We start from the raw sequence: 26,509 nt of genomic DNA on the forward strand, positions 1-26,509 counted from the left end.
GGCCCACTGAAGAGTCTGGAGCTCTCAGATAAAGATTTCCTGACTGGGGTTCCCTTTTGGGCCAATAGAGAGAGACGAAGCTCAACAATGTAATTCGTATTTTAACTGTAGTGAATTACCCTTCTGAATATGTATCTCTATGGTAGAAGACTTAAAGTATGGAATTTAGATTCTAAGATGGCCTCAGGTGGATGGTGACAATTAGCTGAAACAAAAATTGTAGAAAGATTCTCTTTAGCCGGTATGAAAATGAAAAAAGGCTTTTAGGTGCATAAACCTATGTGAAGTAGAAGCAGCAGCCTGGAAACAGTTGTTCAAGAGTTCAGCTAAAAAGTCACTTTTTATTCTAATTTGTGTAAAAATTACTCAGGCATACAATTATGCTTAAAATTACCCAAATATATTCCTATTTCTTTTTGGTATTTACTTTTACTACGTCTGGTGCTCTGTTTTATCTTTGACATCACAGGGTTCTCTAGACGCAGAAGTAAGGATGTGCACCGTAAAAAAATTTGACATTTGATAGTTACCTTCACAGTTTAATCCAGTAGAATCCAGAGAAAATCCCCTTTGACATTCACAGGTAAAACTTCCAGGGGTGTTTTGGCAAATTCCTTTTGATCCACAAAGCGATGGCTGAGAACCACATTCATTGTTATCTTAAAAATGCAGAGGACAGAGAAGGCGGTTGATATACCTTGTGGCATGATTTTAGACATGTTCATGTAACATTTCTTAAGAGGATGAAATCCACAGAGGTGCAACAGTTTATTTTGAAAATGTAGCATTTCATATTTGAATGTCAGATGACCTGATGACTCATGCAGAGCTCTGAGTAATTAATAAACTGGAAGTTCAAGCGGTAATTCAGTTATGAGTGTGAAAGGCCCAGGTATGTAATTACTGACAGTGGAAAAATGCTGCACTTCTGTATTAGATGAACTAAAATAGTTTTAGTTGGCAAGATTCATACATATGCTTAAGATCTAAAGACATCTGTATCTATTAAAGAAGAAAATGCAGTCTGTTTTTGTTTAACTACATTTTAAATGAGATTTTAATAGTTTACCCCTTTGTCTCCATGTGGTTATACTTAGAATATAATAACAAGTATTAAATATGTACAACTGTTTACTAAGCAAGAAAATACAAATGGCAGATAGATTGATTTTTCTTTAGCTATAATTGTTGCTTTTCAAAAGCTTGTTTTCTGGACTGCTGACATTATTGCTCTGTATTATTACTCTTTATAAAGAGCAAAAGAAATTAATAAGAATTGTGGATTTGTTCTTATAGAAAAACTGATGCAAGGAAAATAATGTTTTTCTTACCAATACAAGCTGTGTGATGTTGTGTAAAACCAGGTGGACATTTGCATGTGAAGCCTCCAAGGGTATTGACACAGAGAAACTGACAATTGTGTTGTTTGGTTTGACATTCATCAAGATCTGAAAGTAAGAGATGTCGTCTTAAGAAAAGTCAATGAAAAAGAGGTACATTTAGTCTAACTTGATAAAAATATCACACTTCAAAACTATTTCCTTTTAAGTCAAGGAGCAATAATATTAAAAGTTACTGTGTATAACTTTCTTTACCTTTACATGTCTTTCCATCTTCTTGGAGGATGTAGCCCCGAGGACATGAGCACTGATAGCTTCCTTCTGAGTTCTTGCAGATAAAATTGCATGGTTTAGGAGACTGGGAGCACTCATCAAGATCTAAAGAGAGAAACTGTTAAGTATCTGTTGTACTGATTTCTTGGTCTGTGTTTGAAGGGTGTTTTCTAAACAGTACTATATTTAAGAGAAAAATGTTTGTAGAAAAAAGTCCCCAATTTACATTTGTTCAGAGTTCCTATGTCTTTCTTTATGGATAAGTTGCTGTGGAGTTTCTATGGAGTTGCCGCTACGGTGACAAACTGAGTATCTTGAAAGAGTAATATGCTAGAGTGACAGTGGCATTAATATTTTCATCTAGGAACTAAGTATTTATTTTGGGGCATGCTATGATATACTTATATGTGTTAACCAACAGGAAGGTGGGAAAATGTAGACCATGAAGTAATCAACTGGTTTGTCAGCCAAAATAGTTATACAGCTGAAATGTATTTCAGTATTTCAGTGCTTATTCTACTGCAGGAATATTGCCAGTACAGCTTGCTTCTCAATTTCCCCAAATGAAATACAAAACCAGAAGTGCATTTTAGGAAAAGAAAGAGAAAAGACATAAAAGAGATAAAGAAACTCCTTTGATACAAAGGTTTACAGAGATCGAAACATCATTATGTACCAGTTAAAAAAATAACTGAGGATTAAGATGCTGAATCTTACCAATACAAGATGTGCCACTTATGTCAGTGGTATAGCCAATTTTGCAAAAGCATCGGAAGGAGCCCATAGTGTTAATACACTGTCCATTTCTACATAGGTTTGGCATGACTTTACATTCATCAATATCTGTACAGAAAATATTAAACATATTATCTTTGGATTTTAAATTTGACATTTTTCTTCTCTTCCATTTTTGCACAGCTCCTCTTCATCATGCTTCTGATAGGAACTTTACCCTTTCTTTCTCTTTAAAAATGGATTTGGATTCAAAGTCAAACATCCTTCAAACTTTCATTAGTGTTTTTTGCATCAAAACCTTCCTGCTGTTTCATTGGGTAATCAGGTTCCAGTTTTGCTAACTCAAAAAACAAAACCTACAGAATTGAATTTTCTTATGACCAGTTAGATGATGTAAAAAATTTTTCACAATTTAAAAATGTATGTTAGCTTCTGCTTCCTGTGTGGAAATAGCAACTGCAAAGCATTCAGTGAGACTTATTAGAACAACTGTTGTTGCCTTTGCCATGTATGCTACTTTTCAGCATACAAAAGCTTTGGGATCATTTCTAGCATTTAGTTGCTGGTTGGTACCTCCTATTTTAGATCCCAACCCTGAAAATTCTGCACATCTGTGAGTATTCTGGTTCCAGCTACTCTTTAAAGGTGTTTTTAATTTCTGGTCTCTCAGTGGCATTTGAAAAAAAACTCTGTTGTTTCGCAGGAAAGTCTTCAAAGGAACTTCTGCATTTTCTTAAATATGTGAGCATATTCTTTTCCCCTATTCTGCCTCTTTTTATCCCTGCAAATACCTCTTCCATCTGTAGTATAGCCTGGTCCATGTGGACAGAGTTTCTTATATTGGGTGGTTCCGGGAAGAGGACAGAGCTCACACTGGTTACCCCAGCCCCGGCCTCCATCACAGCAGCACTCAGATTTAGTGACAAGATTCCGGCTACTGGAAGCCATCTGACACATTGTCTGTAAAACTTCAGCAAAGCAAAATCCTTGACGATTATCTGTAAGGAAGAAGTAGAGAGATCACGAAAGAGTAGGAGATAAACATCTGATCCATTAAGCATTTGATGTATTATTCTGGCTCTTTCTCAACACATGCAAACCCTAGGAGATTATTAGCAACCAGTCTGTGAAGTCTGCTTTGACTTAGCCTTTCAGATTTGTTCTGCTTTTGTGTTCACTGCCATTCCAACTGTATTCCAGGCATCCCTAAACTTCAGTACCAGCCTGAGTTAGATATGAGTTTTACTTCTAGGAAAGCTGTGCCCTGGGGCATCTCCGGTGAGCTTGCTTGACAGTAAAACAGGCTGCTGGCCAAACTGAGCTTCCACTTAAGCTGCCTATATTTGGCTTGCATTTGAACAATTTACTTGGAGTAGCGTTAGAAGTTTGTTTTGTTTGTTTGTTTTACTGGCCAAAATAGCATGTCTGATCATCTGTAATTGTCCTGATGTGGTTTAAATGACAAAATCCTTAGCACTACGCAACTCAGTACTTCTTTACTGGCACTCCTAGTTTGTGTTGGGGGGGGAAAAAGGGTGTATATGGCCTTACTGTTGATCCCTTTCTAATTCTGTTTTCCTTAATTTTTAAACCTTCTGGTTAATACCTGTTACTCATGAAATAGGAGCAAAACTTCAGAGTCATTAAGGTCCTACAAGTTTCATTCAAACAGACAGCTGAGGAGAACGGAGATCCCAGCTTCCAGTGCTAATGGAAACTCTAAATTTTTCAGCGAGGTTGTCTTCTAAGTAGGCTATGTCACCTGTCTTATTTGTTAATTAAAATGGTGTCATTGTAAACTATGGTCTGACAAACGCTTATGTTTTTAAATTAAAGATTACAATTTTTTCCTCTTCAAGGTAAAAATTAAAATCCTTCAGATCCCTCAGAATGTGTAGATATATCAACACCCAGCTAACCTTCTCTTTTACAAGTATAAGGAGTAGAATCTATATATTTCTTACATGAGTCAGATAAAATGCAAACTTTGGCTTTAGGCAAAACTTACCTTGGGTGCCCGGAAACTTAACCTTTTACATCAAATAAAGCTGTCCTCACTGAAAGTCTCAGTTGTGTGAGACAGCATGATTGCTGTAGTAATTTGCAAGACTCAGCAGATTGTTGTTCTCCTGGATAGGTATGTTGTGCAGGTCTTTATGCACATTATGAGTTGAAGGACATATAACACTTCTTCCCCAGTTTCATATGTGGAATTTTAATGTAACAGACTATAAAGGTTTGCACGGTATATTTAAAATAATGTAACCTACGACTTAATCTTTGTGCTTTCATTCTGAAGATATACTTTATTTCTGCCAGACTAATTTTTCATTGTCATTTCTGACTCAGGAAGCCCTAAAGGAAAAGCAGCAATGAGCAAACTAACCCAAAGCATAGTTTTCAGAAAATAATAAGAAAATCATATATTAAGTATAAGAAAGCAATAATGACCTCCAAGAAGCATATTTCCTTGGCATTAATGACTGGCTGGGCTTAAGAGACTGTGGCATCTTCTTCCCATCTGGTCTTAATCCTTAGGAAATACCCTGCACTTCCAATGTTATTGCTTTGCCATGAAGTCAGCACACTACTGATGACAATTTACAGAGAGCTGGTTTTGTAGTACTTATATAAGATAATATACAAGTATTTTTGATGCAAGTATACTAATAAATATTCATACAGTTTCAGTATTGCAAAAGACACTGAAGTATATACACTTGAACACTGATCATGACAAAGTAAGGTTTTGCAGGTCTGTTTGATTTCTGAAAAGGGAACAATTAATTTTATAGTTCAAATGTCAAGTCTGAACATATTGAAAAGAAAATAGAGGCTGATGAACATAAAATCTTTCATCAGCCTTTAATGTGCAGGCCTGCCTCAAAACTTTTTAAGTTATCTTGCAGTTTTTTGGTGAAATCTTAGTATTTTGTATTCATGACCAGTGTCTGAATTAAAGGTACAGAAAATTCAGGTGTCTAGTTGCAGTACTGTAGTGCCTAGGATTGCATTCTGAATATGCAAACACTGCATCCCAGTTTGTGATATACCTAAGGTAGTTAAATTCTGCTTCTTCATTATAACTACCTGTATTTTGTCTAGATAGTGTTGCTCAGGACCATATTTATGTCCTTTGGAAATTAAGACACTTCTATGTAAGGTCCCTGATTGCTAGACTCAACTGACATTCTCAAGATGCTCCTCATTCCTATCATTATTTAATATAATTTTTTAATTAATAAGGATCATTATTTAATTTCGGTAGATATGAGAGCTGTTAGGTACTCAGAAGCATAATTTACATTCTACATCCTTTATACTTCAGTGTAAGATGAAATGTATATGAAAGAGGCATTTACCAAGACACTCGGTGCCTGACGGACTTGAGAGGAATCCTTCATTACATTCACATCGGTAGCTCCCAATAATGTTCATGCAACGACCATTTTCACAGATACCTGGCTTGGTGCGGCACTCATTTTCATCTTTACAAAAATATAACAGAAAAAATTTAAAATAGTTACAAGAAAATATATGAGATTCATAGAATGCATTCATTTTTCTGTGTAATATTTGCAAAATATTTGTAAGAAGTGGAAAATCAGCAACTGATTAAGCCTGGAAATTACTTTCCTAATAATGCTATTCCATTCCTTATGCACTGCATCCTAGGATGAAAGCTTTAATCCTTGTATGTTCTTTGCAACTTATAACAAGAAGCAGAAAACACTTGTAGCAGAGCAAGTTCTAGTCATAACTTTTACCTGGCAAGTAACATTTAAATAAAATTGGAATACATGCATGATTTGAGTAACAGATTTTCACTTTGTAATCATTAGGAGTCTCTGAATATGTTTGACCTCTTCTGCAATCAGTCACATTTCAGTCCGCACATCATCTCCCTGAAGCAGTTTACAATCTTAGTGTACTTTCTTCGATAGCTAATGGCACAGATACTGTAAGCAATTACACACCTTTGTACATGCTGAAAATAAAACCTCAGAAAAACCTAAAGTGATTTAAAGGCAGCACTACGTGGTAAAAAAGGCAAAATTATTATTAATACAGCTTATTTCCCCTGAAAAGAAATAATAAAGGCCTGTAAAGGGGAGTAGTCAGTCTCTTGCTGAAGGAACACTGTTTTAAAATACTTTCATTTAAACCATTCACTGAGATGGATGACGTTTGGGTTTGTTTTTTTTTTTCCCCTCTGAGCCACTGATAGCCTTAGCTACTTCTGTCCCCAGAGATCTTTGGAATGGTCTGGGGATTTTTTATATACCAGAAGAAAGTATAATTTGCCAAAAGGTAGCTATTGTTTCTCCCTCACCAATGGAGAAAATGATGGAGGAAAGTTTGCTTACTTACAGGACGGCGAACGATTTTGACCTACGGCAGTTTCCACATCTTTTGCTGTTCATGGTTTTATGTGTTGTTTCAGAATCTTAGATTTAATTCTTTAAGGAACTGCCACATTATTTATAAACAGTATTAATGCTAAAGGGAATGTAACTTTTTATTTATGACAATTTTGCCTCCTACTCATCAAACGAGGTCTCTTTTGTTTGGCAACCTAATTTTTTAAATCTAACAAATGTCTGAAAAACTTCCTGATTTTGTTGTACAACAAAAGAAACAAAGCCAGAGGTTTTCTTCTGAAATACTTATTAGTCATTTAGAACTACTTTCAGATAAGGCTTATACTTTGAAACGAAAAAGAGTTAAAGATGTTGGCATCGTTAGCTTTCTTAAGTGTTTTTTATGAATTGCTGTTTTCTAGTTTACTATATAAGTATACATAGAATTTTTCAATTTCTTTGCTTGTTTGTATTGCAGTAGATGTCTTCTTCCCCTTCTAAGCTTTACCTGTGCAGCCCTCTCCATCCGGTCTCCGGGTCATTCCAGGAGGACAAATGCACATGAAGGTACCAATCAAATTTTTGCACATCATGCCTCTTGACTCGCAGTCATGGAGACCTTCAGCACACTCATCTAGATCTGGAAAAAAGGTATGTATTTTGTGTTTGAACTTCCTTCCAGTAGCGTCAGTTACTGAAGACAACTAGCATCTTCTCAAGAAAAAGGACATACAGGCTTCCCTAACTAACAAGCACTGAAGAAAAACCTGAGAGCCAGGCTTAACTGCAGTTGTGTTAATCTTTGTGAGCTGTATCATCTTGTCATGTTAAAGATGAACTTCACCATTGTGACCTTCTTGGCTTTACTATGCCCATTAAGGGGCACACTTGATAACAAAAACACTAGATACTGATGTTACATGAGTTCTGAAAGAGTAAATCATCATCTGCTGGGCTGTTTGCTACATTCCACTGACAGGATGAACGCAAGATACACAGAAATATTTGGATTATGCTTTGGCCAGTAGAGGGTGATGGAAGTTGGGGAAAAGCTCATCATCAGTCATTACCTTTGCACATCTTTTGGTCTTCTCTTAGTTCATAGCCAACTGGACATGTGCATTCATAGAAGCCATAAGTGTTGATGCAACGAAAAGCACACAGCAAGGGATTCTGAGCGCACTCATTTATATCTGAAAAGAAAGGAACAAAATAATCATTCTCCACTACGTTTTGAAACAATCACCAAGAAGGTTTTCCTGTACCTGTGCTTCGCCTGTAAGTTAAAAGGATCTGAAACGCAATAATTCAAACGAGAAACATTTGATTTTGAGTAGCCAGAGAAAATTGAACAAAGCTCTGCTTAAAAATAACAGCATAATAAATATGGAACTATTTGAGCTTAGAATGACAAGCTGGGACAGGCCTATTTCATATCTTTATTATATGATCATTTTTTAATGTATTTTTGTGTGATGAGAGGTGTCAGCTTTTTTCCCAACTCAAAAAAAAAAAAAAGAATTCTTGCTTCAGAAAGCAAACTAATCATAATTAATAAAAAATTTATAGGAAACACCCTGATCAGCAACTGACGAAAACTAATAGGGGATTACTTTAAAACAGATGAAAAGAAATACTTCTCTAAGTAGTGAGAGTAGTGACATTCTGGATCTTGCTGCTACAAGAGGCTGTGGAGGCAGATAGTATCAACAGATTCAACACTGTACTGGACAGATTATTGGGCAACAGAACCCACTGTTACAACAGATACTGAACCCACTCTGCAAGGATGCATCCCCAGTTTACATCATATTTCCCCTATATCCTGAGCTCTTGTATTAGAGGAGTGAACTGCAGAAAGTTGTTAGTCATGCTTGTATGCTGAACTAGTGTTTGAACTGTGAGGGATGAAATAATGGACTAGATGGACCAGTGGTCTGGCTTCAGTTTATTAGGTTCAGTATAACTCACTTGTTACTATAACTGTGATGAGTGGGTCAGTTCATAAGTGCTCTGTCTCACTTACGAAAAATGCTCTGCAAATTCAGGCATTTTTGCCATGGCTAGCTATACCATTGAGGAGGATATTTTGGGGGCTCAACAGTATACAAACAATACAAACAATATACAAATATACAAATATACAAACAATAATGTAACATATCACAACATGTAGTTTGGGGAATCCTGTGATAAACTAAAAACATTGCTTACATCAATTCAGAACTACTTTTTCAATGACGTATTTCAAGCAGAGAAACTTTTTTCCCTCCTAGTTCTTATAGCACTGAAGGCCTGGTTAGCAAGTAATTCCAATACTGAGGACTACATAAAAATAAACTTAAAAAAAATAAAGCAGACAGGTTACCTTCACAATTCATCATTGGGCCTGGTTCAAATCCTTCATGACAGTTGCATTCAAAACTACCTATCGCGTTAGTGCATGTACCGTTTCCACATGGGTTGCCAACTGAACATTCATCAGTATCTGTATATAATGAATAAATGCAAACTGAAGAGAACTGGGACACATTTCAAATAGCATGTTAAATTCAATTGTTAAAGTTCTTATAATTTATGAAATATGGACACACCGATGCAATGTACTCCAGTGTAATCTAAGTTGTATCCCATGGGGCACTCACAGCGGAATGATCCATCAGTATTGATGCAGTGACCATTTGAGCAAATCCCTGGGCTTTCAAGGCATTCATTGACATCTAAAAAGCAGAAAAATATTAGCAACCACTTAGCCGATGCATTTCTGTATCAAATCTTAAAAACATATTTTAAAATAAACTAAGCGCCCTATTCTGTTTGTCTCTAGCCATGCAGTTTCAAAAGTAATCTTTTAACTTGTTTCATAGTGGTCCACATTTCTTAAAGGTCAGCCTCTTGTCATCTGGGGCTGTGGGGAGTAAGCCGTCACATTCTATACTATCCAAGTCTAGTTTTAAGTATAAATAATTTTTTTTTTTTAATTAGCAGGGAAAAGAATACTTACCTTCACGTGTATCATCAATTCCAGGAATAGTTCCATGACCATATGGACACAGGTCGTGAAAAGCAACTGTAGAGGTATGTTTTTTTAAAAAAAAAGAGTGAGTGAGAGAGACAACCACGACAGATGGTTAAAGCCATCCAAAAATCTTCTATATCACATTTTTCAAAACTGTTTAAATCATGGTCATTATGCTTTCTTGCCAGATGCAAAAGTAACAGGCACTGGAACTCGAGCTTCCGTGTGCCTGTGCTTGGTGCCTTCCCCTTTCTGCACTGGGACAAAACCAAGAAGTGAAAACTGTTGATTACTTCAGGGTTTCTTGGCAATGACCCATTTTGCTCTTCTATTTTGTCTAAAGCAGGCTAGATCTACGGATGGAGGCTACTATTTAATTTCTCTACAGAGTAAAACCAACAACTTTCTTTTTCTGTGGTTTCTTCTATTTGATTTTGTTCCTTTTGTTGACCTGAAAATGGTTCTAGAAAAGGCCATTAAGGTAGAGTGCCAAAAAGATCTCTCCTTCTGATGATCAAAAAGGTACAATAAAAATGTGCTTTTCCTTTTCTCCCACGTAAAAGGCTTTATTTTAAACCTTGATGTGTACCTTCTTCTTCCTTTGGGCAGAGCTCACAAGGATCACCCCATCCTTCTCCTGGCATTTTACTGCAGCAACACTTTGCCTTTGTGGTGTTGAAAGCCTTTGGCACTGAGCATTTCCCATTCTCAAAATTAGTGAAACAGAAGCTCTGGCGAGTATCTAAAAAAGAAAATACAGTTTATGTGGAGCTAGCACCTTCTACCTCGTTAGATGATGACTGTCTAGCCCTGAAAATAATAATGTTAGTCCTGTATTTTTCATACTATTTTGAAAGCCCTTTCCAACACACTTAAGGGCGTAGTTTGGAAGGGACCTGCAGAGGTCCCTTTTTACTCATTCTGCAGAGTATCTGTTACCTGTTACAATAAGTTATAATAATCCTTAATCATTAACTTACCAAAACATCTCCGTCCATTATCAGAGAGCACAAAACCTGTAGGACAGATGCACTGGAATCCTCCTGGAGTGTTTGTACAAGAGCCAAAGAGACAGATGTTGGGATCCTCATTACACTCATTAATATCTGTAAATTAAAGGATAAAAGGTTCACCGTGATCCTATTGGCTGTGAATTCCTTGGTTAAGAAAGACCATTTATTTATTTATTTAACTTGAGCAGAAAGTCATCCTCAAAAAAACCACCTAAGAATAAAGCAGTCTGAAGGTTCCACTAACTCTTTCAAATTAGAGCATTTCCCTGGCATGCGCTTTCCTCTCCAAATCACATTCTCTGTTCTTTGTTATATTTATAATATAAACATTAAATAAATGCTTTCAGACTGAATCAGAGGAGAAGGCAGATTTCTGATAAGAAAAACATTTTTCTGTAAACACAGAACACCCAAAGATGAATTCTTAGAAATACGTATGTTGGAGGTTCTTTGTAATTAAAGGTGGGCTTTTTTCATGCTGATTGACTGATGCTTGAACTGGAGCTATAGCTAGCTACTATTAGAGGGAGGTCTATGATTATATTAATATATTCAGATTTATATTTACCAGTCTTCCACAGCCACTCTTGATATGTTATTTAAATTTTTTCCAGTTCAGTTGCATAAAGAGTATATTGCTATGACTATTCACATATGAGATTTAATTTTTTTAGATATCTTTTTATAATTATAAAAAACTTAAACCAAAGAGTACTTAATATAAACACCAAGTGCCTGTAAAATTGTGCACCTCAAACGGTATCAGGCTGCGTATCCTGCATATATATAGACAAGAGAGTAAGAAAAGTAATGCATTAATAGGCCTTTAATTTTTAATAACTATTTTTTTAAACTATATTTTAATTTATTCTATCCTGGAAATACTGACAGAAGATATCAGCCTCCTTGCTAAAGTGATTTGTGAAGGTGTTATAATTTAACAAATTCTGAAGTGCATTTTAATAATCTTCAAAGCTATACCTGCAGTACAACCCCTCCTGAGCCTTCCAGTAAGGGATATTAAAAGAACCACCACAGAGACCTATGGCTGTATAAGCATACTACAATAATATCAATATTGATCTTAACCTAAGTGTAGGCAGAAATAGGTATTCTCAATGTAATCAAGCTTCATGGATGTTAAGTCGCAAATCTGTTGTGCCATTTTCCCTGATATTAGATTCTCTACTCTACTGAATCTTAGAAAACTGACCTCTATTTAGCGGCCAAGGAAACAAAGGAAATACATTAAATGGGTAGGTGAAAACTAAGAATTTTTCTGTAGCCCCCTTCTGCTTTGGTTTCTCCTGCATATAATCACCCTGAGCTCAAAAAAGTAATCTAGCCATTGCCAACCTTCACATTACAGACAGAAGTAATGAATTCTTTTAAAGCTGTTTGCATAATAACAATAGAAAATAATGGGCAATATACATTGCAAGAGCTGTCATGATATTAATCAAAATATTAGTACAATCACATGTGATTATCTAGGCATTTTCTAGGACTTTTAGCTGTAAATTTTCTGGAGATCCAGCAGAATGAAGAAAAAGAATGGAATTAGGTCCCTTTTACTGAGTTCAGGCAAAAATCTATTTGGCTGTCACTGATGCTGTGAAAAATACCAAGAGATTCTGCCAGGATACTAAAGTGTCCATAAAGAGTGATATTCCTGGTAAACCAAAAGCTTTCATTTTGAATTCATGATTTTACAACTGTATGTGATTTGAATTAATCTCCAACATGATTGCTAATATGGAAACGGCAGCTGCCAAAGGACAGCACGAAGTTGGCAGGCAAACTGAATACGGTGGCATGACACAAAAAGATGAGAGAACTCTGGGGCTTAGAATATACATCCTATTGTTTAAAACAAAAATTCAAAAAGATTCCTGTGATCCGGTTCCTGCATCCATACAGATTAGGTGGTGATAGGCCAAATCTTTACATCCTCAAAGGTGTTTTCTTCTGTCCTTACAGGGACAAGCTGCTCCTTTATTACTGGAAGTTATTTGGATGAATGTGTATCTGGGGTGTCCACACCAGCTAACTTCAGTCATTTAAGTTGAAAATCAGATTTCTTAATATAGTCACAGTGCTTACTTTGTCCTCTGACCATGCAGAAAGCTAAGGCTTCTAGGTTAGCTACCTAAAACTAGTTGTGTGCACCTTCCTTGCCAAGTGCCCCACAGAGTTAATTTAAATGCCCAGTAAATTCACAGTAGTCCTGTGCTTTGCTCTGCTGGAAAAGGGAGTTGTAATTTGGGTTTATTTCTCATTCTCTGCCACACCAAATCTTAATTCACTGTGTGACATACAGCTCCTAAAAGATATTAAAGGGTTTAAATTAAACTTCTATGAACAAACAAGAACATGCAAACTGATGAAAGGTCTGCTATACCCTCTTCCTCCTCCTGTGAATCTCAGCACTTGAGAGACATTATACAAAACATGAAATCAGAAAACAGTTGTTAGAAGAAACCAATTTAAGGAAGTGTTCCCATAAGCTCCACAATTTTATCAAGATTTTTAAACTTCATAGCCCTCGGAAACCAGAAGCTTATTTCATGCATGGATTGCCAATAATTACCTTTCTGTAGACCTATAAATCCAGTACACAATTGGTTTGTTTTATAAATTTTTTTAAAAAAAGTAAATGAAAGACAGAATACCATTTCTTTTAGTTTTGTTTTCATCAATGAAGAAGTTAATGTACAAAATATAGTACAATACATTACAAAATATCTTGCCTTCCATTTTTAAAATGTCTTCCTGAAGACTTTTGCTACTTACTTTTTCTCTGTCACCATGATTTTAGTTCGGGCAACATTCACAAACATTAGTGTGTACAACTACTTTGTACCAAATTAGAACCAGATACTTTTTCTAAGTTCTAAATTGTCCAGAGCAACAATTACAACTTGCCTTACCAATACAACTTTCACTTTTTACTTCGTATCCTGGTGGACAGATGCATCTGAATGATCCTTCCAAATTTTGACAGGTACCAGGAGAGCATGAACCGGGTAGCGCCACACACTCATTAGTATCTTTGAAAAGTAGATGGAATCAAGAAAGACTTAGAATCATGTAATTCATATGGTAACAAAAGAGGCTTTTTCAAGAAAATGACTGTAGGATTCTTTTCTAATTCTATTTTTCTAAGGCATTTAAATGCTTGAAGATCAATAACTATTCCAAAACCCAGTTACTTCTACTGTATTTTCATTAAAAGCCACTGTCTTTTTTTTTTTTTTTTAATATGCTTAGATACTCAGACTGTGGTGCTTCCATCTAGATGGGAGCTAATAGTTTATTTCAGTTCATCAGTGTTTTAACATCTCCATGTGGTATCATACATACCAATGCAATTCTTGCCATCTAGAGTAAGTTCATATCCTTCATTACATAAACATTTGAAGGAACTAATTTCATTGAAACACCGCCCGTTTCTGCACACCTGACCAAAGAAGGAACTGCACTCATCGATATCTGTTAAAAAAGCAAAATAAAACACACAAAATGAGAGTTGAGTCCCAGCATAGTATATACAATATACTATAGTAGTATAAACACATTCAAGTTGCAATCTGTATTTCTGTGGAAAAGGCAAATCTTGCAGCAACAAGGGAACAGCTGACAGCTAGTGGAAAGTAACTCTCACTCAAGTGCATTAAGGTATATGTTCTATTTAAACAACACTCTTTTTATAGGGTATTATAATTTTCAAACTTGCAGCATTACCTCAGCTACTGCATCTGGAGATACTCAATTACTGCCAAGTGACTGTATGGTACTAACTCCAGACACAGAACAGAAAATGTTACATGGAGTGTTCTGGATTTTATCTGGATTTATATGTGCTCAAGTTTCCTCCTACAGCCTGCCTTGTCATTTTCAAGTTTTGGAATATATTATTTGCTTTGCACAGGATGATTTTCTCCTTTGTAAACAATTCTGAAAGTGAGGTTTGAAAATGCTTTTTGGTTTGTAGAGTTACTTTAATAATGCAGACTTAAATGAGCACTGCGTAAGTCAAAATACAGATGAGAAAGTGTCAGAATAAATGAAAAGGAGATTGGATAAGCACCATGGTGTAAGAACAACATGCACTTACTTCACTGTTTTACAATACTTGAATTTGAATGATGAAGACTAACATCAATTTTACTGAAGAGGTTTTAGTCTTCTTCTGAACCATTAACTACCAGCTCCTGAAAAAGATGTACCTTCTGTTCAGCCAGGACAGCTATGCCTGTGTTAGTGGTTTATTCCATGGTGCATTTCCTCTGTGTTACAGTTCTGCAAGCAGAAATACCTCCACAAAGTATTCAAGGCTAAATTGCCTTTGAATGATGGGGACAGTTTGGAAGAAAGCCGTGAGGCTCTCCAAGCTGTCAAGAGGAGTGCTAACAAAAGGCCAAATCTCTGAGTCATCTCGGGCTCCGTAGCCTCCTCGAAGGCGCAGCCTGGAGCAGAGGCGTTGGATGCTCCTGGCAGTAGACTGGTAGCTATACTGCCAAGGGGAAGAACCTCCTTGGCAAACAGTGCCATTCTTTGGCAGCAGACTCTTCTTACTGGAACAAGCTTTTAATTTTCTCGTTCTTGGAAATGGAGAGGATTTAAAATACTTTTTTAAGATGTTTTAGTTCTCTTCTGAACCAGAAAGGAGCCAGTAGACTTTGTTGTGTCTTCCTTCTGTAGCAGGAAGGAATGTAAAGTCTTCCTCTCTTTTGGCTTGTGCTCTGCACAAGGGCGAATATCTCCAGAGACTTAAGAGCCTGTTCTTCAGCCCAGCAAGATTTTAGTTGCTTTATCACAAGCATCCAGGAATTTAAATTGTCCAAAACCATCAGATACTCTGGTGCCCTGTGCTTTAGGGAACAGGAAACAGCAATGCCTGTATAAGCTCTGTATAAGCAGAGTTCACCTTAGGAGAACAGATTTGGTAGGTTAGTTGTACTGGTTTTCTTATGGCTGGTTCTGCTTCCTCTTTCACACTATGTGAAAGTGGCAAGTAGTATGGTGAAATAAAGAAATTATTTTAAATTCATGAGGAAACACTGATGGTGTGATATAATATATGCTTATTGTGAGTGGTGCCTATGGACTGTACCAGTAGTCAAGGACATGTAGTGTAATTACCCAGAGAATCTAATGGAGGTGAGGGCTGCATTAAAATGTCAGTGAACTGTACGGTTGCTCCAGTGGTCCAGAGATTTAGGGATCACATTATCTAAAGATAACCAGTAAAAAATATGTTTAATTAGTTTAAAAAATGATAGTAAAGATTAACCTCTAGGGCTGTTAACAATATCAGTTACTGCACACGGTTAACTTTCTTAGCACCCTGACCTGTCTTCTGTTTGAGTTTTAACTATATTCCATCCTCCTTGCCATACCAAGCCAGCAGCAATGAAAATAAAGTTTGGATTAGATCACCTACCCATACAATCATTATTATGAGTTAATTCAAATCCGGGATAACACAGGCAGTTATATGATCCAACCGTGTTTTTACAAGTTCCATTTCCACATGGATGGCGTTCACATTCATCAACATCTGCAGACAGAAACAAAACCATATATGCAAACTGATTTTCCCAGGTATGTGTTACTGTGTTATCTGTGCACAGCGACAATATTCTAAACATCAGCCTCTCCTTTCAGCTGTCACATCTTCTATTTATACTACTGATTTTTACAGCTTCTGGGTGCACATAGGAAAATGTTACCTGACACATCTTTTATATGTGTTTTAAAATAAAAGATACTGTTACACGAAAAGATTAAAGGAAGTGCATGTGCAGTATCTCAAAGCATTCTTCTGTCTTTATTTTTCATACTAACATTTCTTAATTTCTTAATGTACACTAGTGATCAGAACTTATGTCAAAAGATTGAGCGTCACAGCCCTGGAACTATCCCATGTTTTATGTACGTATTTTACGCTTAAGCCCATGAAAACCTGTTAAAAACTCTCTAGAAAGGAGTTTTGTGTCATTGTTCACATGTCAGTCCACATATGTGAATGTATTATGACAAGACTACATCCAGAATTATAAAGACTGCTTAAAAACTCTCGGAAACAACATTTTTTAAGAGGCACTAAAATTCAGTGTTTTCTGCTGTGTGTTTCAGTAATTTCTGGAGTTTCATGGGGATCTGGAAGGTATTTAGATCTTATTCTCCTACTTCCTGAGGACTTTCTGAAACATTTTATTGATCTACAGACAGTTAATATTTTGTTGTCTGCATCATTTCCATAATCTGTCATTGTCTAGATTTGTGTTTCATACTACAAATTTTTTAGAATTTGTTTTAGAATTAGAATCATAGAATGGTATGGGTTGAAAGGGACCCTTAAAGGTCATCTAGTCCAACCCCCTGCAGTGAGCTAGATCAGGTTGCTCAGAGCCCCGTCCAACCTGACCTTGAATGTTTCCAGGGACGGGGTATCTGCCACCTCTCTGGGCACCCTGTACCAGTGTTTCACCACCCTCATTGTAAAAAATTGGTTCCTTATATCTAGTACAGGTCTACATTCTTTTAGTTTTTTAAGTTACTTATTAATTAATTAAGGTACTGTTTTGAGTAGCCAGGCTTTCAAAATTTTGCATTATTAACACAAGTCACTCCTCAGATGGTTTGACAAATGTTTAGTCCAAATATGAGAAGACTCAAGGCGTATAGGAATATGTAATACAATGTGAACAGGTTTTAAATGTCTGTTTAAAGTTGAAATGGGAACACACCTGTGTTATAGAAGACACTGAAATCCTCTATAGCTTAGAACAGACATTTAGATTATCATTATTTCAAAAATCAAAATAATTTTTGGGTATTTTCTCAAAGAGAACTGAATTCACATATGCATCACCTTTTCTTTTTAAAACCCTGTAGAACTGATTACTGAACACTAAAAGAACCAGAAAAACGCTCTTATTTTGCAATCTGCTTATTTCTTATATCATCTCTATCATGTAATAATTTTAATATAAAATATGTATAGATTTAAGTTACATTAAGTGTGGGATTCTGTTTTTTAAATGAAACATGACCTTAATAAATTACTAATTGAAAATTCTGTCTTTTTTTAATCTCCAAACTCTATCATTCTGTGATATCTCCTACAAACTTCTCTGTCAAATAAGCCACTCTGATGTATTTTTGTTAAAATGGGGTTAATATATTCTTCAGTAACATGGAGCTATCTCTGAGAATATTATGTTTTCCTCAAACTAATATTTCCATTCCAAGGACAACTTCACATACTTTAGTCTTTTAATGTCACTATAATGTCCTAAAAAATTTAGACTCATGTCTTTTCCCTTTTGAAAAAAAAAAACAAAAATAAAGAAACAACAACAAAAAAAAACCAAGCAAACCACACACAAAACCATTTTCTTTCCATACCCATGCACATAGTCTGGTCTTGGGATGCCTTAAAACCATTGTGACATATGCACTGGTAACTCCCTTGCATGTCCACACATAAACCGTGACTGCAAACATTAGGAATTTCCAGACATTCATTGCGATCTATAACAAAAATATAAAACAGATGGTACGCATTATTGACTTTTATTGTTCATTCATTTTACACAAACATGTTTTTACAATCTGTTCTTATTATTAAAACCAGACTCAAAATTATCCATAACTAAACCTGAATCATAACAAAACTTCCATTTTATAGGAACTTTTTCCCTATACACCTCAAGGTCAAAACTACTGTTAGGATTTGGTTGATACATCAAGAATGCTTTTTAAAAATTGTACTGTCTTCTCTTCCCTTCTAGAAAGAAACAGGGCTATAAAGTAAAAACTGTTACAAAAACCAGCAGAATACACAAGGTAACAGAAAATAAATTATGCTTTTACCCTTCGAGAGAATCCATACACATAGCACTGACAAAGTACAACCAGATTCAAACAGACGAGGAAAGTCAACTGATTTCTTACCAACACAGACACCACTGGGTGAAAGTTTAAAACCAGCAGCACATTCACAGCGGTAACTACCAGGACTGTTGATACAGTCTGCATTTCTCTGGCAGATATTGTCTCCATTGCCGCACTCGTCAATATCTGAAACACCAAGAGTGATGGTTCAGACATAAGAAACCATAAAATAGTTACTTCTGGCTAGAATTTAGACTGTATTGTCCATCTTATGCAAGACAATCTTTTGTCCTTGGCAAAGCATGAATACTTTGCCCTTCAGCCTCCTGTGCAATGAATGCAAATGAAAAACAAAATAAATACAATTTCATCCATAACACACTTTTTGGATGGAGGATCATGTGAATCTGACTTACTAAACATTGAAGTGGCTTTGCAAATTTAAATATCTGCCTAAAGAAATTAGTTTTTGTATTAACAAATGTTCCCTTTTGCCTTTGAACTGAATAGTAAGTGGCAGTTTGTTAGCTTTTTAAGGTGCACATGTCCGCACAAGACCCTTGAATACCAATGACAAAACTGTTGACTTCAGGAAACACAAAGTTTCACTATTATCTTCTGTTAATATCTCTACCTATAAAACTGTAGAACAGACACAAGATGGAAAAAAATCAAGGAAACTATTTTGTGGGAAGTATTAAGAACACAAATTAAATTTCCTCTCTAAAATGAAATAAAATTCAATAAAAGCATTTCATTTACTTCCTATTTAGGAGTCAGTAAATTGCTTGACACAAAACTATTACAAAATTTATTAAGTGCATGTGCATATGCGTTAAAGACAAACATGTCACAAACTGGTTTATAGACTTGAGCCCTACAAAAAAAGCTCACAGTTTCTCTCTCTTAGTTTTGAAAAACATGTGTATTAAGTGTTCCCCTCCCCTTTAAGATAAGCATGTTTATGAGGGCTAAGTAGAAAATAATGTAATTTCAAATCACCTTCACAGACCAAGAGCAGGTCATTGTAGCTGAATCCAGTGGGGCATTCACAGCGGAAGCTGCCAATCTGATTGATGCAAACACCATTTGCACAGATTCCTGGGATTTCCTTACATTCATCAATGTCTGAAAGTGAGATGAACTAGTCAAAGTACAGTACTTCAAGGCTTTACATACTGCTTGTATTCTCAGTTTCACTGTGCTTAAAACTGAGTTGAGAATTTCCTTTTTATCTACACAGAAATTGTATACAGGATATAAATCTAAAGATACACCCATTATGAAAGAAAATAAACTGTGTGAAGTCCAGGAAGTGATCAGAACAGAGTAATACTAAGTCTTAGACAAGATGCAGAGCTGTTACAAATATGCAGGTAAGTCCCACAACATTTTTTAAGCCAAACCAATACCTTATCAATTAAAACTCAAACCCATGAACTAGGATGGAGGCTGAGCAAAAGATCATAACAAAATGTAGAAATAAAAAATATAAATCAGAAATATTTTACACAAAAATTGGCCTCACAATTTATGTTACCATCGTAAACTCTACAATGAAATTAGAATTTTATTATACGAAATGTTCATTTTGGTACCATTATGCAGCTGCAACCACCTTAGCAAAACTATTTTTGGTTAAAATAATTTAGTGCAACTTACCAACAGCTTTTCCAGTATGAATATCAAAAGTGAAGCCAGGAATATTCCCGCATATGTTCTTGAATTCAGCTAGAGCAAAAGAGACACCAATGCATTTTTAGTGAGTATTTATTAAATCACCTGAGAATTACTTGTAGTCTTTTCAGCTTTTCAAGAGCTGATACAAGCCAATCTACTCAGAAGAGCCACTGCCTTCTGTACAAATTGTATTGAAAACTCAGATTGCCAAAAAATTAATGCAAACAAACACTAATTCACACTTCTCTCAAGTCTTTGCATACTTTTGCACATAATTAATGTCTTTTTTGAGAAAGCAGCACATCAGTTTCTGTTTTAAATAGAACTCCCTAACTTACCCTTTAAGATTTATTCTTTCTTCTAGACATCTGTAAAAAGAATCTACAGCAACAGTTTCAGATAGGAGAAATAAATGTAACTTACCAGTACCTTACCAGTACCAGTACCAGTACCAGCCTTCTTTGACAATACTATCTCTGTTCTTTTCTGCAGAGGTTACTACAGCTTAGTTCCACTAAGCTGAAGAGAAGAATGGACACTGTGCTTTATAAAAAGATGCTCCAGAAAAGAGCATGGCTTTAGTATGCTCATTTTATGTCCTCTTTTCCAGAGCATCTTGAGGATGGGAAATGCACAGTATAAAGAATAAAATCAGTGAACCCAGGTTTTCCAGGCAAGGTGTATGAAGTTGAGTGGATTTGCAAAATATAGAAAAAAAATTCTAACATAGAATCTATTAATTATTGCAGGTTGTAAGAAATAATTACTTATTTTTAAAAAATTATTTCTTATAAAGCATCTATGCTGGCATGAGATTTTACTGGTAAAACAGTGCTTTCCAGAAAAATATATTACACATTTACAGTACATAGCTAAATTTTGATCTAGGCAGAAATATGAAAAATGACAGGCCTACAACTGTAACTATGTCCAGTTTTTAAAATCCTGACTGCCAGTAGAACTGTGTACTGAAATCCCACTTCTTTGAGGTGAGCACAGTAATTCCAATGCGAAGACGCAAACAGTTTGAATACGTATCTTTCAGTATTAAGCTTCCAAACTATTGGTAAGGAAGAATTCCAAAGCATGCAGTAGATATTTGTATATTCGGGGCATTAAGACAAAGTAAAATATCCTTCTAAAGAATGTGGATAGAATTTACAAAAATGTCTGACTGACGTAAAATTCAAAGGGGTTCTGGAAGTGTAATATCTGGAGACTTCTGTGAGTGCTTGGTCCACTGTTCATGCTGTTGAGGACCTACAGGAAGCCCATTATCAATCCAGTGAGAGGAAACATACGGATTCTATCTTTAACTCACCTCTAAACCTGAAATGTAGACACACAATTAGGCATCTTTTCTAGCACAAGAAAAAGAGAAAGGGAACCCTTCTGTTTTCCTGTGACTAATGATCTTTAGTCTAAAGCGGTGATAGTGTATTTTTCTACTGGCTATAGTTTGAGTTTCTTGATTGTCTACATTTTAATGGCAGCTCTTCAGTAGCTTATAGCTTTGTAAAGTCTAACCACTGGGGTTATAACTTGAATAATTCTTGTCTCCCTTACACCAAACATTCTTACTTATTTCAGCAAATGTAGTTGATCATTGCTCACAATGAGATTTGACAAAATATTTTTCTCACATTCAAACATTCTTTGTCATTTCCTGCATAAGCCAAGTAGGATCCAGTACACCTGAACTTCAGCATTTTATTCTTTCTTCTGTCCTATTGTTTAATGACTGCTTAATGCCTACTGAGGTGGTACTTGCAGTACAGCATACTGGGCTACAGAGGTCCCTGCAACAGTGTTTTACCATCCAGCAATTTTCTGCTCTTTTATATTAACTGTTAGAAAACAGTTCTTTCGTGCAAGGAGCTTTATGCCATTTACTGCTGTCAGTATACCTGTGAAACATGCATACTAGATAAAAAGAGGGCCTTGTGTTCACAATCCTGTCTCCATGGGTGAAGATAACCTACTCCTGTGATAATGCCTAACACATCAGGTCTGGGAGGATGAAGAAGAGGCTCTGAGGGTTGCAGGCTTTCTTTCATTCTGTGTTATGCTACCTACATGTTCCATGCATTCCATTTAATAGAGTTTTTCCACTTTTTTTTCAGTTTGTACTGTGAGAAGACAAGCATATAATTAGGTAAGGACTGCATGATAATGCATTTCTGCAGTGTGCCAAATTATCCATACACAAACATGCCAGAGTTTTACTTTCTGAAAGCTTGACATTGCATCAATGACTTAAAAAATATTTCAAAACCCCATACACTTATCACTATATTATTTTTTTAGGACAAAAAAAATCTATCGCATAACAGGAAAAAAATTGTGAGGCCAAGCACTCCTGAAATGATCAAACCATGAAAGACTTCTGTAAATACTTGGTTACCTTTTAGCAGTGAAGCAGCTTTTTACAATTCTTTGTATGAAAAAACAAACAAACAAGAATGTATAGTAATGTCTGTATAGTAATGGTTATGATCCTTATAATGTGTAAAACCAAGCAATACAGTCTTTACTCCCTAAAGTCATCAGAGATTGATTAAGCATAAATGTATGAAAAGGAAGAAAAAAAAATGGCAATGCATTGGCATGTGAAGTTTATTTGGAGGAACAATATAATTCTCATCAGAGCAGAATAATGCTCTTAATGAGCTACTGGGTTCAGTCTAGCAAACTGGTTAAGGGCAGTGTATCATAACCCCTGTCTGTGATGTGTAGCCCCCACTCAGATTTCAGAATGACTGATTATACCACATAAGTGCAGCTATTCAGCCATTTACATTTGGTATTTTTGTTTGATCCCTCACGCAATATCTTTTTATGGTGAAAAAGGTTCAACTATGTCTCCAAATACAGTAAAGGCATTTAGAAGAGCTAACAAGGCAATACTGCAATATTTCAGGAAATATTTTAACCCCATAACTGCTTGCAGACTAAGTGGAGTTGTCTTAACAAATCTTTAGAAGCTGCAGAAGTTTTTGAGACTGTCATTCTTAACAATTTAAAAGGAGAATTCTTTCTTCCATCCAAGAATATTAATTGCATGAATCCCTGCTAGTACTTTGCTGTATTTTTCTCATCACGTTGTCATCATGATGACAATTTTATGGTACTGAGATAAATTACTATGGGAAAGAATTTTATGAGCTCTCTGTGATAGCAAACATGTATTTCCTCTCTCAAGCTTATTTCCGTCTCCCATTCCTGAATGCTAGGAACATTCCTTCATTCTCCCTCCTCCTCCTACTGAAGAAAGAAAAGGAAGAGACTGGTTTTTCTTTTCAGTCCCATTTTCCTCCTCCTTACTGCTTGGGCGGGGAAAGTCTTTCCTAAATTATCTGCTGTTTCCCTTATGTCACCAGGAGAAACCACTTGGAAGTAAAGTAATACATTCTTTACAGTAACATCACAAATGATGAGCACCAGAGGTATGGGTTTAATGGCAGTAAATTTGGGGCAAAGTCAATTGAACAATATAACATGTTTGTACTGAGTTGAGCTTTTGCAGGTGTTTTGTTCCAGGAAAGGAACCCCACAAAGACTAAATGAAATAGAACTGTACCTTATTATTTTCACCTCTCTTTACAGAAGTGAATTTTTACTTGCCTTTACAATGCCTTGCTTGTTAAGCTTTTGCAAGTTCATCACCTTCAACAGAGAATATGTAAAAGCAACTGAGAGGACCACGCTCAGATATGAGATACAAGTGAAAAATCTAGAAAGGCAATATGATCGGTAATGAAACCCAGTCTTTTTGTTCTGATAGATTAGGACTATCAAGATAAATGTAACCCCAACCATGCAGTAACTAAATTAGACTATCCTAAATTAATTTTCCTGGAAGACAGACCAGGCAGCAGGCACCTCTTGTCAACCAGTATCTTCAGCCTAAGTATTATTGCCTGATGACTGCTTTTCCAGAAATCTCAAAGTGACAGCTTTAGATATGGGAGTTTTGGAATCACACATTCAGAAAATTTGCTTATGCCTACTGCACTAGTCTGGTGGGCCTTACCTACAGAAGACACAGATTTTTGACATAAATATGAATAACTGAAAGTAATTCGATGTCCATACAAGACCTCTGAAAGCCTTTGTATTTGTTTGAAAGAATGAATAACATAACCACAGCATACTCATTTTATAAAGCCCCATCACAAAAAAAAAAAAGGTCTAAATAATTAGATCTACCTACAGATACCTGTCTTACAAACACCCCTTTAGCTACAGGGCTGACATACTCCTGCTGCTGATGGGAAGGTCAGTTTGTACTTTCCAGACCTTTTTATTCAACTCGGTGACACCTGACAGTAGTTTGTTCCCTTGCCCTTGCCTTCAGGGGCAGCTGAGAGGGAAAATACGCATGTTCTTCCAGATTTTTTTTTTTCATCTAGGGGAATGACTGGTGCCTTCAAACTGTCCAAGCTGTATCTTTCCACTCAATATTGAGTGACACTTCTTTCACTTAACAATATGGAAGAAATACCTATTCTTGTTTAGCACACCAAGACCTAATCCAGTCTTAATCCAGGCTGGCAGGGTCTTGTGGCTCTGCTTTGGGAGTACAGCAAAGGTTTTTTGGGCTGAAATGTTAAGCTTAGCTCATAGGTCAAAGGAGCAGATGAGCAAAAAAGGTACCAAAATGGGATGATTATTGTAGGATTTACCTGTTCCTGGAGTTGGACATGGTTCACAAGGTTTGTTCCAGGCTTTCCCAACATTGTATGTACAGCAACACATCCTTTTGGTCACATTGAAGGGCAATTCATTCTCACAGGAGGTTCCATTATAGCTTCTGTAGCAAAAGCTTTTCCTCATGTCTAGATGTGAGAAAAGAATCAGAAAGCAACTGACAAACTAATTTAAGTAAGTAAGTATCAACACCCTATGACCCTAGACAGTGGCTTATTAACTCTGGTTTTTGAATGCAACCCAATCATATGCATGGATGCATTTAGAAATAATTTAAGGATTGAAGTAATCTACAGTCTTTGTCTTAGATTTACCTGAAATTTTACATGTTTTCAGTTTTCACTCACAGACACAAAGGGGAAAAAAGAAAATTCCCAAGAAATCAGAAACACACTGTAGATGCTCATCAGATCCATTTGTGTAGTAAACCCAACCATTTGGAAATGACTAGTGAAAATAAAAAAAGATTTTAGAGTTCTGTTAAGGAATAAGAGCACTTGAACACTGCTCGTGAGTCACCGGGATCTCTTTCCTGGCTACATAACGTAACTGGCCTCATCTAAAAGGAAGTTTTAAGCAGAGAGTCTGGCCCTGAAACAGTCTGATATTCAGACAGTACTAGTAAAGATGACGTTTCGCATACCCATGCAGTTATGTCCTCCGTTCACCTGCATATATTCAGGTGGGCAAATGCAGGTGTAGTTCCCCAAAGTATTGTAGCAGGTGCCGGGACCACAGACACCAGGATGTGCAACACACTCATCAATATCTAGAGATCAAGAAAAAACACTACAATTAACAAGGGAAAAGAGGACCAAGTCCTAGCAAATGTTTCTGAGAAATATGACCATAAACCATGCTAAGATAACAAAAATGGTTCACATGAAGGCTAGCTTGGAAAGTACAGCTCAGATTGGGGTTAAGTAGCTATTGTAAGAGCTGCTGAAAAGTAATACTGTTAACCTCTATTAAGTCCAGCCAGTGAAGTGCAAGAGAACACCTTAAATAAATTCACAGTTGTTGAATTCACCACTGAAGCAGGAGCACCCTGTTCTCCATCAGCTCCACAAAAGACATTCACACCCTCTTCTCACAGGTATGTTGCTGTCACTTTTCAGTTCTGTTAGATTCAGTTCAGTGTCTTTTCAGTCTTCATTACTCCACTGAGAAATGACCTTTTCAATATTCTCTTTAGAAATAGGCAAGCTGAATAATCATAGTCTTGCTGCTCTACCAATGCATCTTCTTATTTAAGCTATTTGGGGTGTAAGCCTTTTTTGCTCATAGTTTTCATTTCAAACACAGTTTAGTCAGTTTTCTTCACATAGGTCTAGCAAAGCCGCAGGATTCACAGGCTCTCTTTTGAAAGGAGATTTTTTTGTCTCACAAAGTGTATGAAGAAGGGAAGCTGACTTAAAACACTCCAAACAAAGAGAAACCATGAAAGATTCTTTCAATTTTTGGGTCTATTTA

General features: G+C 36.1%; 1 protein-coding gene across 1 annotated transcript in view; it reads right to left on the reverse strand.

Annotated features, from left to right (window-relative positions):
- The window catches only part of FBN2 (fibrillin 2), a 185,643-nt gene that overhangs the window by 8,507 nt on the left and 150,627 nt on the right, over positions 1 to 26,509 (reverse strand). The window contains exons 40-61 of the mRNA XM_075078460.1: positions 25,680 to 25,805; positions 25,012 to 25,164; positions 20,309 to 20,377; positions 19,649 to 19,774; positions 18,707 to 18,832; positions 18,158 to 18,283; positions 16,188 to 16,304; positions 14,105 to 14,233; positions 13,672 to 13,791; positions 10,709 to 10,834; positions 10,318 to 10,470; positions 9,714 to 9,779; positions 9,304 to 9,429; positions 9,078 to 9,197; positions 7,780 to 7,902; positions 7,218 to 7,349; positions 5,711 to 5,836; positions 3,140 to 3,346; positions 2,331 to 2,456; positions 1,596 to 1,718; positions 1,332 to 1,448; positions 531 to 659 (exon numbers count right to left, since the gene is read on the reverse strand). Of these exons, the coding sequence (XP_074934561.1) occupies positions 531 to 659; positions 1,332 to 1,448; positions 1,596 to 1,718; positions 2,331 to 2,456; positions 3,140 to 3,346; positions 5,711 to 5,836; positions 7,218 to 7,349; positions 7,780 to 7,902; positions 9,078 to 9,197; positions 9,304 to 9,429; positions 9,714 to 9,779; positions 10,318 to 10,470; positions 10,709 to 10,834; positions 13,672 to 13,791; positions 14,105 to 14,233; positions 16,188 to 16,304; positions 18,158 to 18,283; positions 18,707 to 18,832; positions 19,649 to 19,774; positions 20,309 to 20,377; positions 25,012 to 25,164; positions 25,680 to 25,805 (2,766 nt within the window). The remainder of the gene's footprint in view (positions 1 to 530; positions 660 to 1,331; positions 1,449 to 1,595; positions 1,719 to 2,330; positions 2,457 to 3,139; positions 3,347 to 5,710; positions 5,837 to 7,217; positions 7,350 to 7,779; positions 7,903 to 9,077; positions 9,198 to 9,303; positions 9,430 to 9,713; positions 9,780 to 10,317; positions 10,471 to 10,708; positions 10,835 to 13,671; positions 13,792 to 14,104; positions 14,234 to 16,187; positions 16,305 to 18,157; positions 18,284 to 18,706; positions 18,833 to 19,648; positions 19,775 to 20,308; positions 20,378 to 25,011; positions 25,165 to 25,679; positions 25,806 to 26,509) is intronic.

This window comes from Phalacrocorax aristotelis, chromosome Z (assembly GCF_949628215.1).
Source record: "Phalacrocorax aristotelis chromosome Z, bGulAri2.1, whole genome shotgun sequence".
Classification (NCBI taxonomy): Eukaryota; Metazoa; Chordata; class Aves; order Suliformes; family Phalacrocoracidae; genus Phalacrocorax; species Phalacrocorax aristotelis.